Source organism: Alligator mississippiensis, chromosome 4 (genome assembly GCF_030867095.1).
Source record: "Alligator mississippiensis isolate rAllMis1 chromosome 4, rAllMis1, whole genome shotgun sequence".
NCBI classification, from domain to species: domain Eukaryota; kingdom Metazoa; phylum Chordata; order Crocodylia; family Alligatoridae; genus Alligator; species Alligator mississippiensis.
The window spans coordinates 114,801,140-114,813,203 of record NC_081827.1 but is presented as its reverse complement, the minus strand read 5'-3'; the positions used below and the strand labels follow the sequence as shown (position 1 = coordinate 114,813,203).

Sequence of the window (12,064 nt, the reverse complement as noted above, 5' to 3'; positions counted from 1 at the left end):
TCCTTTCTGTAGTGGGGGGCCCAAAACTGAACACAATACTCCAGATGTGGCCTCACCAGTGCTGAGAAGAGGGGAATAATCACTTCCCTTGATCTGCTGGCAACACTCCTATCAATGCAGCCCAATATGCCATTACTCCTCTTGGCAACAAGGGCATACTGCTGGTTCATATTTAGCTTACTGTCTATCCACTGTAAGCACCAAGTCCTTTTCTGCAGAGCTGCTGCTTAGCCAGTGGGTCCCCAGCCTGTACCAGTGCATGGGATTGTTCCATCACAAGTGCAGGACTTGCACTTGGCCCTATTGAACCTCACAAGATTTCTTTTGGCCCAATCCTCCAATTTGTCTAGATCTCTCTGAATCCTAACCCTACCCTCCAGTATATCTACTACTCCCCCAGCTTGCTGTAATCTGCAAACTTGCTGAGGGGGCACTCTATGCCATCTTCCAGGTCATTGATGAAGATATCAAACATAACTGGCCCCAGGACCAGCCCCTAGGGCACTCCACTTGATATGGGCTGCCATCTAGACACCGAGTCATTGACTACTATCCTCTGAGCCCAATGATCAAGCCAGTTTTCTATCCACCTTGCAGTCTATTCATCAAATCCATACTTCCTTAACTTGCCTGAGAGAATGTTGTGGGAGACCATATCAAAAAGCCTTGCTAAAGTCAAGGTACACCACATTCACTGGTTTCCCTGCATCCACAGAGCCAGTCATCTCATCATAGAAGGCAATCAGGTTGGTCAGACATGACTTGTCCTTGGTGAATCCATGCTGACTGTTCCTAATCACCTTCTTCTTCTCCAAGTGCTTAGAAATGGATTTCTTGAGGACATGCTCCATGATTTTTCCAGTGATTGAAGTGAGACAGACTGGTCTGTAGTTCCCTGGATCCTCCTTTTTCCCCTTCTTAAATATGGGCAGTATATTTGCACTTTTCCAATCATCCAGGACCTCTCCTGATCTCCATGAGTTTTCAAAGATGATGGCCAGTGGCTCTGCAATCACATCAGCCTCCTCAGCATCCTTGCGTGCATCCTGTCTGGCCACATAGACTTGTATACATCCAAATTTTCTAAATAGTCCCTAACCTGTTCTTTTGCCACAGTTGGCTGCTCACCTCCTCCCCAAACTGTGCTGCCAGGTACAGTAGTCTGGGACCTGACCTTGCCTGTCAGGACTGAGGTAAAAAAGGTATTGTGTACTTCAGCTTTTTCTGCATCCTGTCACTAGGTTGCCTCCCCCCATTCAATGAGGGCCCCTCACTTTCCCTGATCCTCCTCTTGTTACTGACATACTTGTCAAAATCCTTCTTGTTACCCTCCACATCGCTTGCTAGCTGCAACTCCAATTGCACTTTGGCCTTCCTGACTCCATCCCTGCATGCCCGAGCAATACTCTTGTACTGCTCCCTAGTTGTTTACCCAAGTTTCCACTTCTGATAAGCTTCCATTTTGTGATTTACCTTACTAAAGAGTTCCCTCCTAAGCCAAGCTGGTCTTCTGCTGTACTTGCTAGTCTTCCTGTGCATTGGTATGGTTTGTTCCTGCACTCTCAGTAAGGCCAGCTTACTGTACTTGCATAAAGTACAGCCAACTCTCCTGGACTCCTCTCCCACTCAGACTAGCTTCCCAGGGGATCCTGCCCATGAGTTCCCTGAGAGAGTCGAAGTCTGCTTTTCTGAAGTCTATGTCCTTACTCTGCTGCTCTCCATCCTTCCTCTCCTCACAATCCTAAACTAAACCATCTTGTGGTCGCAGCTACCAAAGTCACCATCTACTACTACATTCCCCACCAATTCTTCCATGCTTGTGAGCAGCAGGTCAAGAAGAGCAAAGCCCCAGTTGGCCACTCCAGCACTTGCACTAGGAAGTTGTCCCCAACATTCTCTAAAAACTTCCTAGGTTGCCTGCTCACTACTGTATTGTCCTCCCAGCAGATGTCCGGGTGATTGGACTCCTCCTTGAGAACCAGGGCCTGCAATCAGGAAATTTCCACTAGCTGTTTGAAGAAAGCCTCATCCACCACTTCCTCCTGATCTGGCGGTCAATGGCAGACCCCCAACCATGACATCACCCTTGTTGCTGTCCTCTCTGACCCTAACCCAGAGACTTTCAACATACCTATCTCCAGTTTCATACTGGAGCTCTAAGCAATCATATAGCTTTGTACATGAAATGCAACTCTTTCTCCTCTTCTCCCCTGCCTGTCTTTCCTGAACATTTTATACTCATCCATGACAGTGCTCATCATATGAACTATCCCACCAAGTCTCTGTTATTCCAATCAATTCATAGTTCTGTAACTCTGCAAGGATTTCCAATTCTTCCTGCTTCTTTCCCAGGCTCTGTGCATTCATGACACCTAAGGTACAGACGCCTAAGGTAACTAGCCAATTGCACTGATTTCTCAGGAAGAATGAGAATGCCTCCCCTGTTGCCCCATCCTGCTTCCACTTCTTCCACATCATGAGGAGGAACATTCTACTCTGACTTTTCTTTTTAAGAGGTTACTATATATGTGAGAATTAGCAAGAGCTAACACATACAATATACGAATGGAGATCCATATCTCTATTCATATATATATTTATTTGAACATATTATATGGGAAAATTGCCAAAAGCTAAACACACACATTGGACCCTGAAGCACTTTTTTCTTCTTTTCTTTTTAAAGAGTGGAAACATAGTAAACACGCAAATGCAGTTTTCAGAGGCTATATTTTAAGTAGCCATATACATCAGCATTAGACATAGCAAAATACTCCCTTTCTAAGCACTAAAGGGTTGCCTCTTAACAGATCAAATATTCTGCTTTTTTTTTTTTTTAAGTGACTAACAAAGTACAGAAAAATGTGTTGTGAAGAAGCCAGTTGTACCATTGTATTTGGTTTATTAAAGTCAGGAAACATACGATAGGGAGGAGAGGGACAGCAGCAGATTAAATATGCTATGTAAACTTTTATTAAAATCCAAGAATTTACATTCACTGTAGGACTTTTTCTTGATGTCCAGAAACAATAAAAAGAATGCGCACAGCCTGTTCTTACGTTCCTTTAAGCTCAAGGTACTAGTGATACCAGCCACACAAGTTTGATCTCAATAGTCATACAATTTATATAACCTGAACAAATTATACTTACTGTGTGCTATATTAGTGTGTACATTAACTATAGCCTGGATTTTTTAAATTGTTTTAAAATCTGTCTAATATTAGATGTGAAATCCAGCAGAAACTTTTACTCTTGAGTTTAACTGTTTGGGCCTAACACTATAACAGATTGCATCAAGGAGTATCATTTAAGAGTTCTGAATTTGAGATGTACTGAATCATGCCTTGTAGGGTTCCAGCAGTGTAAACCTAAAACGTTTCTAAGTGGTAGAAGGCAGGTGGAGTTCTGCTGCCCCCTCACAAAAAAAACAAAAAAAAAGATCATGTTCAGCTTACAGTAATCATTACCATGGCATTTGTTTCAATCACAATTCAAAAGTCCATAGGCATCCCAAATCTTTCCTTTTGATTTCACAGCTACAAAAGGGGCAGGGCCAGTGAAGGATAAAGAAGGGATAAAATAACATGTCTTTTTTATATTAGGATGCAGGCTGCATATTTAATCCCAAGAGATTTGTTTTGCAGCTTGCTATACCACGATCCAAAATGCAAACTACATGCACAGAACAAATGAAAATAAGGGATATAAATGGAATACTGGATATAATGGATATAAATGGAATTGCAGTATACCGGAGGGGGAATAAAAATGATAACTTGGACATAGGGCCTGGGCACCAAAAATACCATGGTTTGCACTTAGACAAAATTTTGTGGCTGAATGGGTAGTTTAGTCCCTACATTCCATCTTTAGAGTGTTATTGCAGGACTCTAATCTCTAGAGGGAGTATTAGGAAGCTTTTTTTCATTTCAATTTTGCTAACACAGTCCAGTTCTATTAAGTATTAGACTGCTGATGAGATAAACTGTCCCTGCTCTTGCAGAAGGAAGGAGTGGAAACAGCGATGTTCTGCTGAGCAAGATGGAGACTGACAGATCAGCTCCCTCCCTCACAAAAAAAAAAAAAATCCACAATTAAGACCATTTTCAGATCACAGTAGTCATTATCATGGCATTTGGTTTCATCCACCTGCAGTGGAATGCTGCTTGGCAAGAGCTTCCTTTCCACTGTTTGCAGCCAGAGGATCTTTTGCTGCACAGATCTTTTCATTTCCCACTTAGCTCTACTGCTAAGGGGAGAGGAAGAGCAACAGCAAGGGGCGAGGGGGAGTGAAAAAAAATTACACACCCAATCTAACCAAGCTACTGAGGCCATATAGCTGGCCTAGATTTCATTCTAGAGCCAAATATTCTCCCAAGCTCAGCCTAGCCACTGAGAAACAGGCTTACTCTTTGGCTCTGAATTCACATGGAATAGTGATCATTTTGAAATACCATAATTACTCAAATACAAGACAACCCCCAACAAGTAGATTCCATATATGGAAAATGTATAAATTTGTTCTAATTTTCCAGATATAGAATGTAATTATTGAAGTTTTGCCATGAATTTCTCCCCTTCAAACTGCTACAGCTGGGAAAATAAATCTGGAGGGTCAGACAGAAGGCAGGTAGCCCCCTTGCCCGCTGCCTCTCTCCAACTTTTTCCCCTCTCCTTACTGTCAGATCCTGCTCTCCCTCAGTACGTGGATGGTGAGGAGCAAATTTAAAAATGAAGGCCTTGAAATAAATATACCTGTAGTAATTTGCCTTTATGCAAATTATTTACTCCATAATACTAATTTTAAGCAACAATTTTGTATTACAAATTATGCATGATATTAGTCCAAAGCCAAAAGGCTCATAATTTACCATATCATTCATTGGGCTGGGCCCCAGGAGCATGCACAGCATTTCAAGGAATGGTAACCCCACAGCTGAGCATGTGTGTGTATTCCTGGTACCCCTCCACAAAGGATCCATGTGCTAATTACCCTCCACTCATGAATGGAACCAGGTGTTCTTGTTATGAGTCCTGGGATCCTCCAAAAATTTATATGAGATGATGCACAGGGCAACCTGGTTCAGCTCCACCTCATGAACGGCAGTGTTGGAGTAGAACTTACTACCCCTCAGAGGTGGCAGTGAGCCAGGGAGGTTATACAGATTGCACCATGGCACACCTGTCCAATTAAAGATCAAGCAAAGCTTTATTGGCTACACACATGCAGCAATGCTACACATGCGTTAAAGTGAATCTCACCGTGCTGCAACAATCTGGGATGGGTTTAACAAGAGTTCTCAATCAGCTGGCCACATTGAGGTGAGGCTCCCAGGTTCCCATGTCTGCTTTGATCACCCGATGTTTCTTGGGACGCAGTCCAAGAGAGAGACACTTTGTTGTCCTTTGCTGTATCTTTCATGACTTGGTGCAATATCATTGTTGCTAGGTGGTTGCTAGGCACCATTGCTACCCTATCTTATTTTTCTAAGCAGTTCTATCTTTCTAAACAATATTTACAATTACAGTCTCCAGCTTAGACACCACAAACTCGTTGCTCTTAATTCCCTAAGGTTGGTTTCTTGTTGTTATCCTTAACTGGGACTTCTTGACCTGTCTTTTTCCCTATCTGCTGTTTTTTTGCTCTGCTAAGTCTCCAGGCTAAGTGCAAAACTGGACATCAGCTATTTGAGCCAATCTAGGGTTCATCCAGAGGATTCTGGGAGTTCTGGCTACTCATGTAAAGTAGCTGCAATGAGCCTGTTTTTTCCTCTCTACAGGAAGAGCTACACTAATAATATGCAATAAGCTGAAAGAGGGGGTGACAGAGGGATGCTGAGTGAACTGTTTGGGGCCTTGTCTGGTGATGCTTTCCAGACATTTAAGGCTGGTGAAGAAACAGGAATCACTGGAAATGGGAAAGAAAGGCACAGCTCAGCTGTGGGAGTGAAAAAGTAGTAAAAGTGTAGCTTACGCAATAGGCACTACCACACAGAAAATTGTACAAAACTAAGATTAGAAGGGATCCTCAGGAGATCCAACTGCCTGCTCAAAGCAGGATCATCCACAGCTAGATCATCCCAGTCAAGGCTTTGTCTAGCCAGGTCGTAAAACCCTCCAAGAACAGAGATTCCATAACCTCTCAAAGGAACCTATTCGAGTGTTTTACTACCCTCCTAGTGAGAAAGCTTTTCCTAGCTACTTCCTTTGCTGCAACTTAAAACCATTACTCCTTATTCTGTCACCTGCCACCACTGAGCACTGTCTAGCTCCATCCTCTTTGGAACCACCCCTGAAGTAGTTGAAGCCTGCTATTAAATCCCACCTCAGTCTTCTCTTCTCCAGGTGAAATAAGCCCAGTTCCCTCAGCTTCTTCTTAGAAGTCATGTCCCCCAGCCACCTCACCATTTTCACTGTTTGCCGCTGGACTCCCTCCAATTTGTCTACATTCTTTCAGTAGTGTGGGACCCAAAACTGGACACAGTACCCCAGATGCGGCCTCACTAGTGCCAAATAGAGGGGAATAATCACTTCCCTTTATCTGCTGATAACACTCCTACCGATGCAGCCAAGTATGCTATTAGCCTCCTTGGCAACAAGGGCATATTGTTGGCTCATATTCAGCTTGTTGTCTACTGTAATCCCCAGGTCCTTTTCTGCAGAGCTGCTGCATAGCCAGTTGGTCCCCTGTACCGGTGCATGGGACTATTCATTTGTCCTTGTTGAACCTCATCAGATTTCTTTTGGCTTAATCCTCCTATTTGTCTAGGTCACTCTGAATCCTAGCCCTACCCTCCTTCAGCATATCTACTACTCCCCACAGCTTGATGTCATCTGCAAACTTGCTGAGGGCCATTTTCCAGGTCATTGATGAAGATATTGAACAAAATGCCCCAAAACCAACATCTAGGGCACTCCACTTGATACCAGCTGCCAACTAGACATTGTGCCATTATTACCCTTTGAGCCCAATGACTCAGCCAGGTTTTTTACAGTCCATTCATCCAACTCATTCATCTTATTCAGATGGGCTGCACCAACTTACCCTTGTGGTAGGTTCCCATAAGTATGCTTGCCCAATATGGGCCATGTGTTTTAAAGTCATGCTCAGTGATGGCTACATTTAATCAGCTTCATAGTTGCTTTCCATTAATAAGTGCATGCTACTTTTGGCAGCAGTTTAATGATAAACAATGTATTTCATGAGGTTTCCTTGTATACAAATATAAGACAAGGGCCTTCTGCTTCTCGCCATGCTGACTGATGAAAAAAAATCTCATCTTGTATTCCCGTAAATATGGCACAGACACTTCTGGATCCAATCCTGCTCACAAACTAGCTCCCCACTGACTTTGACAAGAGCTGAGGGCAGAGGCCAACCTGAACTCATCCTTATTGGGTTTTAAAAAGAGAAAAACATGGGGTTTTTTCTTCAGACTCAAATATCTAAAATGTATATGGTAAAGTTCCAGTTCATTTTTCTCATTTCACTAATTTCTATCATTTACACTAAATCCATCAATCTAACCCGTGAATGTAAATTCCGGCTTCACTAGGACTCATTGATGTCAACTGGGCTCCATGAAGGCCCCTGGGGAGATTCATGGGCCATAGCCCTATGCACTAGTTTAGGTATGCAAGGTCCAATCCCAGTACATACGGCCGGGAGGAGGCAACTCAGGGCCTCAGAGCCTCAGCTCGGCATGCAGGTCAGGACAGGGACAACAAGGGGCCTTGGGGCCTAATCTAGACATGAAGGGGTGGCACAGGGCCTGACACCATCCAAAGCTTTAAGGGGCCCAATCCTGACATGTAGGGTCTGATCCAGCCCACAGACTGGCCCCACACCACTCATCTGGCCTACAGGGGCAAAAGGTTGAGTGCCAATTCTCTACACCAATAAATAATAGGGTCTTTCATATTCATGAGTTGGCCTTACATTATATAAAGGTTCTACATTTAAAGAGTTTATAAATATTAGAAGTTTTAATAAATGGTTAATGAGTGGCAGCCCAGAGATGAGGAGAGCTGGGGCCTGAGTCAGGCACCACCATAGCTGCATGAGCCTGAATAGGAGAAGGGCCCAGCCAGCTTGCAGCCCATACAAAGCTTGCAACCCTCCCTGAAACAGGTATACTACCTTGGTGCACTGAAGGTCACCCTTTGGTATTGCTTTTCAGCAGTGTCCCAACAGGGGGCACAGAGGGGTTTCTGGTATTTCTGGTCTATAATTCTTTTGACCTGAAGAAAAACATGTCTGTTGGGAGAGACAGGGGGGGGGGGGGGGGCGGGGGGGGGAGAGAGAAGGGAAATGAGAGGGTTTTTGAGGACAGTGATAGCCCCTAGATGCTGGAATGCTCTGGTGGGAGAGAAGCAGGGGTGGAAACTTCTGAACACGCACCGTTTATCTCCATTCTCCTAACATCCACCTTCTGCTGCTGTGTGAGAATGGAGACTGGGCTTGATGAACTGACTCAGTATGTGGCAGTTCTTATGTATGCTCTTATGTTAAAGTCTAGCAAGTTGCTTAAAACCATCAGTAACACACTCATATGATTATAATTATTTATAAAAACCATACTACTTATATCTATAACAGGCTTATAAAAATCTATTCATCATTCACAACTGGAATCTTAATGTAAAGCGTGACCTGTACATTGGCACCTAGCCATAACAAGAATTCTTTATAACTCTCCCAATTTAAAAAGCTTTTAAAATATTTAAACATGATAAATGCTTTATATTGCAAGGTTTTATTAAAATTTGATAAAAAAGGAATAGGACTCAGATTAATTACATGAACTGAAAGTAATTTAGCCTGCCACTCCTCTTTTTTTTCCTCCCAAGCAAGCCTCAGCTTTCCCTTCCAAGATGGTAAGAAATCTATCTATTACTTCATGGCCGCCCAGTTCTCCTTATTTTTTCCCTTCCCTGCCTATTCTGTGTAATGATACACCAGGGACACCTAATGCAGAAGAGGCCACATTGGAATTCAGTGACTGACATGAGACTTGCAGCTATCGGGAAGACACAGTGAGCAATAAGACAGTGTATTTGGGTCAGGCCCTTTAATTAGTTATTAAAAACAAACAAGCAAACCTCACCTGTTCTTATATGTTCCCCTCAAAAAGAAGAAATTAATCAAATGCATCTCCTTTTGCCTAACTTCAAGCAAAGAGACTGGGGATTTTAATAGGGGAGAGGAAGAAGAGAGCGATTAGGGAATTAAATGCAACCGATTTATTCAGAGAGAAAGAACTTTCTAAAACATTTGATTTTATTCTTACATAATGGGCAAATGCAGCCAAGAAATAAATTTGGGGGGGGGGGGGTATGCAAAGTGCTGCACGACCCCCATACCATGCAACGATAGGGCAACCTGTCAAAAGGCCTTAAAGTCCCAACAAAAGCTGTTTCTCCAAAGCTGCCTCTTAGAGATAACAATTAGCTCCCCCAAAAGCAGATGTCCTTACATCCTATGATGAAAGCACCCTCCTGATTATTATGCCAAGCCAATTTTCCCTCCTCGGAGCTTTCCAGCAGCATGTTTGGAGAAAAATCAAGCCCTGGGAATGAAAGTTCCCTGCTAAAGATTACACAGCTCAAATTAGCAGTGCCCCTCTCAAAAGCGGCAGCCTCCCACACTTGCAGCCAAGGTTACCTCACAGTCTCACGTAAACATCCACTGTGGTTTTCACATTCCAAATTGTTTACATGCAAAATGCTGAATCATGAAGCTAAGAGGACAGAATACAATGTTGTGGCACCAGGGTTTCAGCTTGTTTTACCAGAATAGCCCCACCTCATTTTGTGCTCAGTGGGTTGTTTTTTTTAAGTCACACGCTTGGTTTTTGGCAGGTTTGAGCGCTGCGGGGAACAGCCAAGGAAAAAAAAGAAATAAAAGATCCTGCTGCTCACTCGCTGCTAGCTGTCCAGGATCCAGGACCCGTACAGCACAGGAGAGAGAGAGAGAGAGAGAGAGAGAGAGAGAGAGAAAAAAATAAGAGCTTTGCCTTCCCCCTCCCCACCAAATCCTAACCCAAAGGAGCACCCATGCTCCTGCATTCATAAAGCAAAATAAGAACTGCCATTGACCAGGTCAGACCATAGGTCCACCATGCCCAGTGTGAGACCCTTCACCCGAGGCAGTCAGAGAAGCCCTTGAGTGCTGACAGTGGGTTTTTTAATCTGTAACCAGACCAGACTGAATGCACCGATACCAGCAGACTGTAGATGCTAAACAGTTCTGAGGCTGGCTACTACTTGGATGGGAGACCACCTAGCAAGCCCCTGTGCCCTAGCAGCCCTGTGTCAGGGAGTGGAGGCTGAAAAGGGGAGCCAACCGGGTATGCCCAGGGTTGTTTCCCCCCCCCCCCCCCCCAACTGTTCCTCTGTCCCTTGCAGCCTCCAGCACCGAAAATTTGGGAAGTCCTGAGGCAGAAGCTCTCCAGCACTCAATAGCTGATGATGCCCCTTTCCTCCAAGAATTTGTCCAAGCAAGTTATGCCTACAAGAAAACACCTCTTGTGGGAGCAACCTGTCCTCTTCTCCTCCCCCCCCCCCGGGGGGGCACCCTTCCTGCTGCTGCTGCACTAGTGGGGGAACTCCTCCCACCTGGACAGCCTCTCTCAAGGGATCTTTGCTGCTCTGATGGGGAAGTCCTGTAGAAGCAACCTGCCCTCTTGTCCCCAGCACCTCCCTCAGGATCCTTGCTGCTGCTCTGAGGGGAACTCCTCTTAGGAGGGCTCAGCCCACCCTCTTCTCCCCAGCACCTCCCTCGGGGCATCCTTGATGCTGCAGAAGGGGAACTCCCCTGTGGAAGCAACCTGCCCTCATCCCCACAGCCTCTCTCAAGGGATCTTTGCTGCTGCTCTGATGGGGAAGTCCTGTAGCAGTAACCTGCCCTCTTCGCCCAGCACTTCCCTCGGGGCCCTTGCTGCTGCTGCTCTGAGGGGAACTTCTCCAGTGGGACCAAACCCCCAGCACCTCCCTCCGGGCATCCTTGCTGCTGCTCTGAAAGGGACTCCTCCAATGCAGGCAACCTGCCCTCTTCCCCCAGCACCTCCCTGGGCGGCTCCTTGTTGCTGGCCCGAGGCGGACAGGGGCTGTGGCTGTCCCCCGGGAGCTGGCTGCGGAGGGGTCTCGGCTGCCACCGTGCTGTGAGCGGGGGCGCTGGCCCGCTGCCCCGGCCGGCACTCACTTGAAGGTGAGGGTGCAAAGCGGGCGGTAGGACTTGTGGCTGGTGTTGTCGGCCATGCGCTTGCCCCAGAAGTCGTCGGCGAAGAGGGCGGGCAGCGGCGCGGCCGGGCGCACGTCCGGGTTGTTGACGATCGCCCACACGTCGTCGTGCACGAACTCGCCCCGCAGCGAGTTGCCGAAGCAGAGCGCGCCCAGCCCGACCGGCAGCGCCAGCAGCAGCAGAGGCGGCGGCGGCGCGGCGCGGCCCGGCCCAACGGGAGCAGGACGGGGCGGCGGCGGCTGCAGCCCCCGCTCCCTGCCCCGGCAGCCGCCGGTCACCATCGCACCGGGCGGGCTCCAGCCGGGCGCGGGGCAGCCGCCTCCTCCCGCTGCTGCCCGCGGCGAGCCCGGCCCCGGCCCATGCTGCTGCTGTGCGGGGCAGGAAGGCGCCCCGCGCTCTGCCGCCTCTGCGCCCACCCGGCTGCACATAAGCCGCCACCGCCTTCCTCAGCCATGCCTCCTCCCCGCCCCGCCGCCGCCGCACGCATGCTCCTTGCGCCGGCTGCGGGGGGCCGCCCTCGCCTCGCCCGCGCGCGGGGAAACTGAGGCACGGAGCGGTGCGGCGGCTGCGGGCGAGCCTCGAGGGCGAGAGGGGAAGGGGAGGCTGCCAGCCCGGTAGGGCCCCGGGTAAAGTAGCCATGCCCCGCAGCATTTTTTTTTGTTTTGTTTTATTTTTTTAATAATGTGTTCGCATTCCCAGGCAAGTCATAGTCCAAATCCGTGAGTCCGTGCAGAATCATGCGTGGCCCTACCACCGGCAAACATCCTCCACCCCTACCAGGGGCTTCAGATGCTTCCAAAAAGTCTTTTGGCGGGTGTCC

The 12,064-nt window shown here is 47.0% G+C and overlaps 1 protein-coding gene across 5 annotated transcripts in view; it reads right to left on the bottom strand.

Annotated features, from left to right (window-relative positions):
- The window catches only part of TMTC1 (transmembrane O-mannosyltransferase targeting cadherins 1), a 261,037-nt gene extending 249,355 nt beyond the window's left edge, over positions 1-11,682 (bottom strand). For 3 of the 5 annotated variants that reach the window (XM_014609054.3, XM_059726487.1, XM_059726489.1), the window contains exon 1: positions 11,206-11,681. In XM_014609054.3, the coding sequence (XP_014464540.2) occupies positions 11,206-11,672 (467 nt within the window). In that variant the 5' untranslated portion in view covers positions 11,673-11,681. Of the gene's footprint in view, positions 1-11,205 lie in introns of all 5 variants that reach the window. The other 2 variants (XM_059726488.1, XM_059726490.1) reach the window with 2 other exon arrangements.
- Positions 11,683-12,064: the final 382 nt, after the last annotated feature.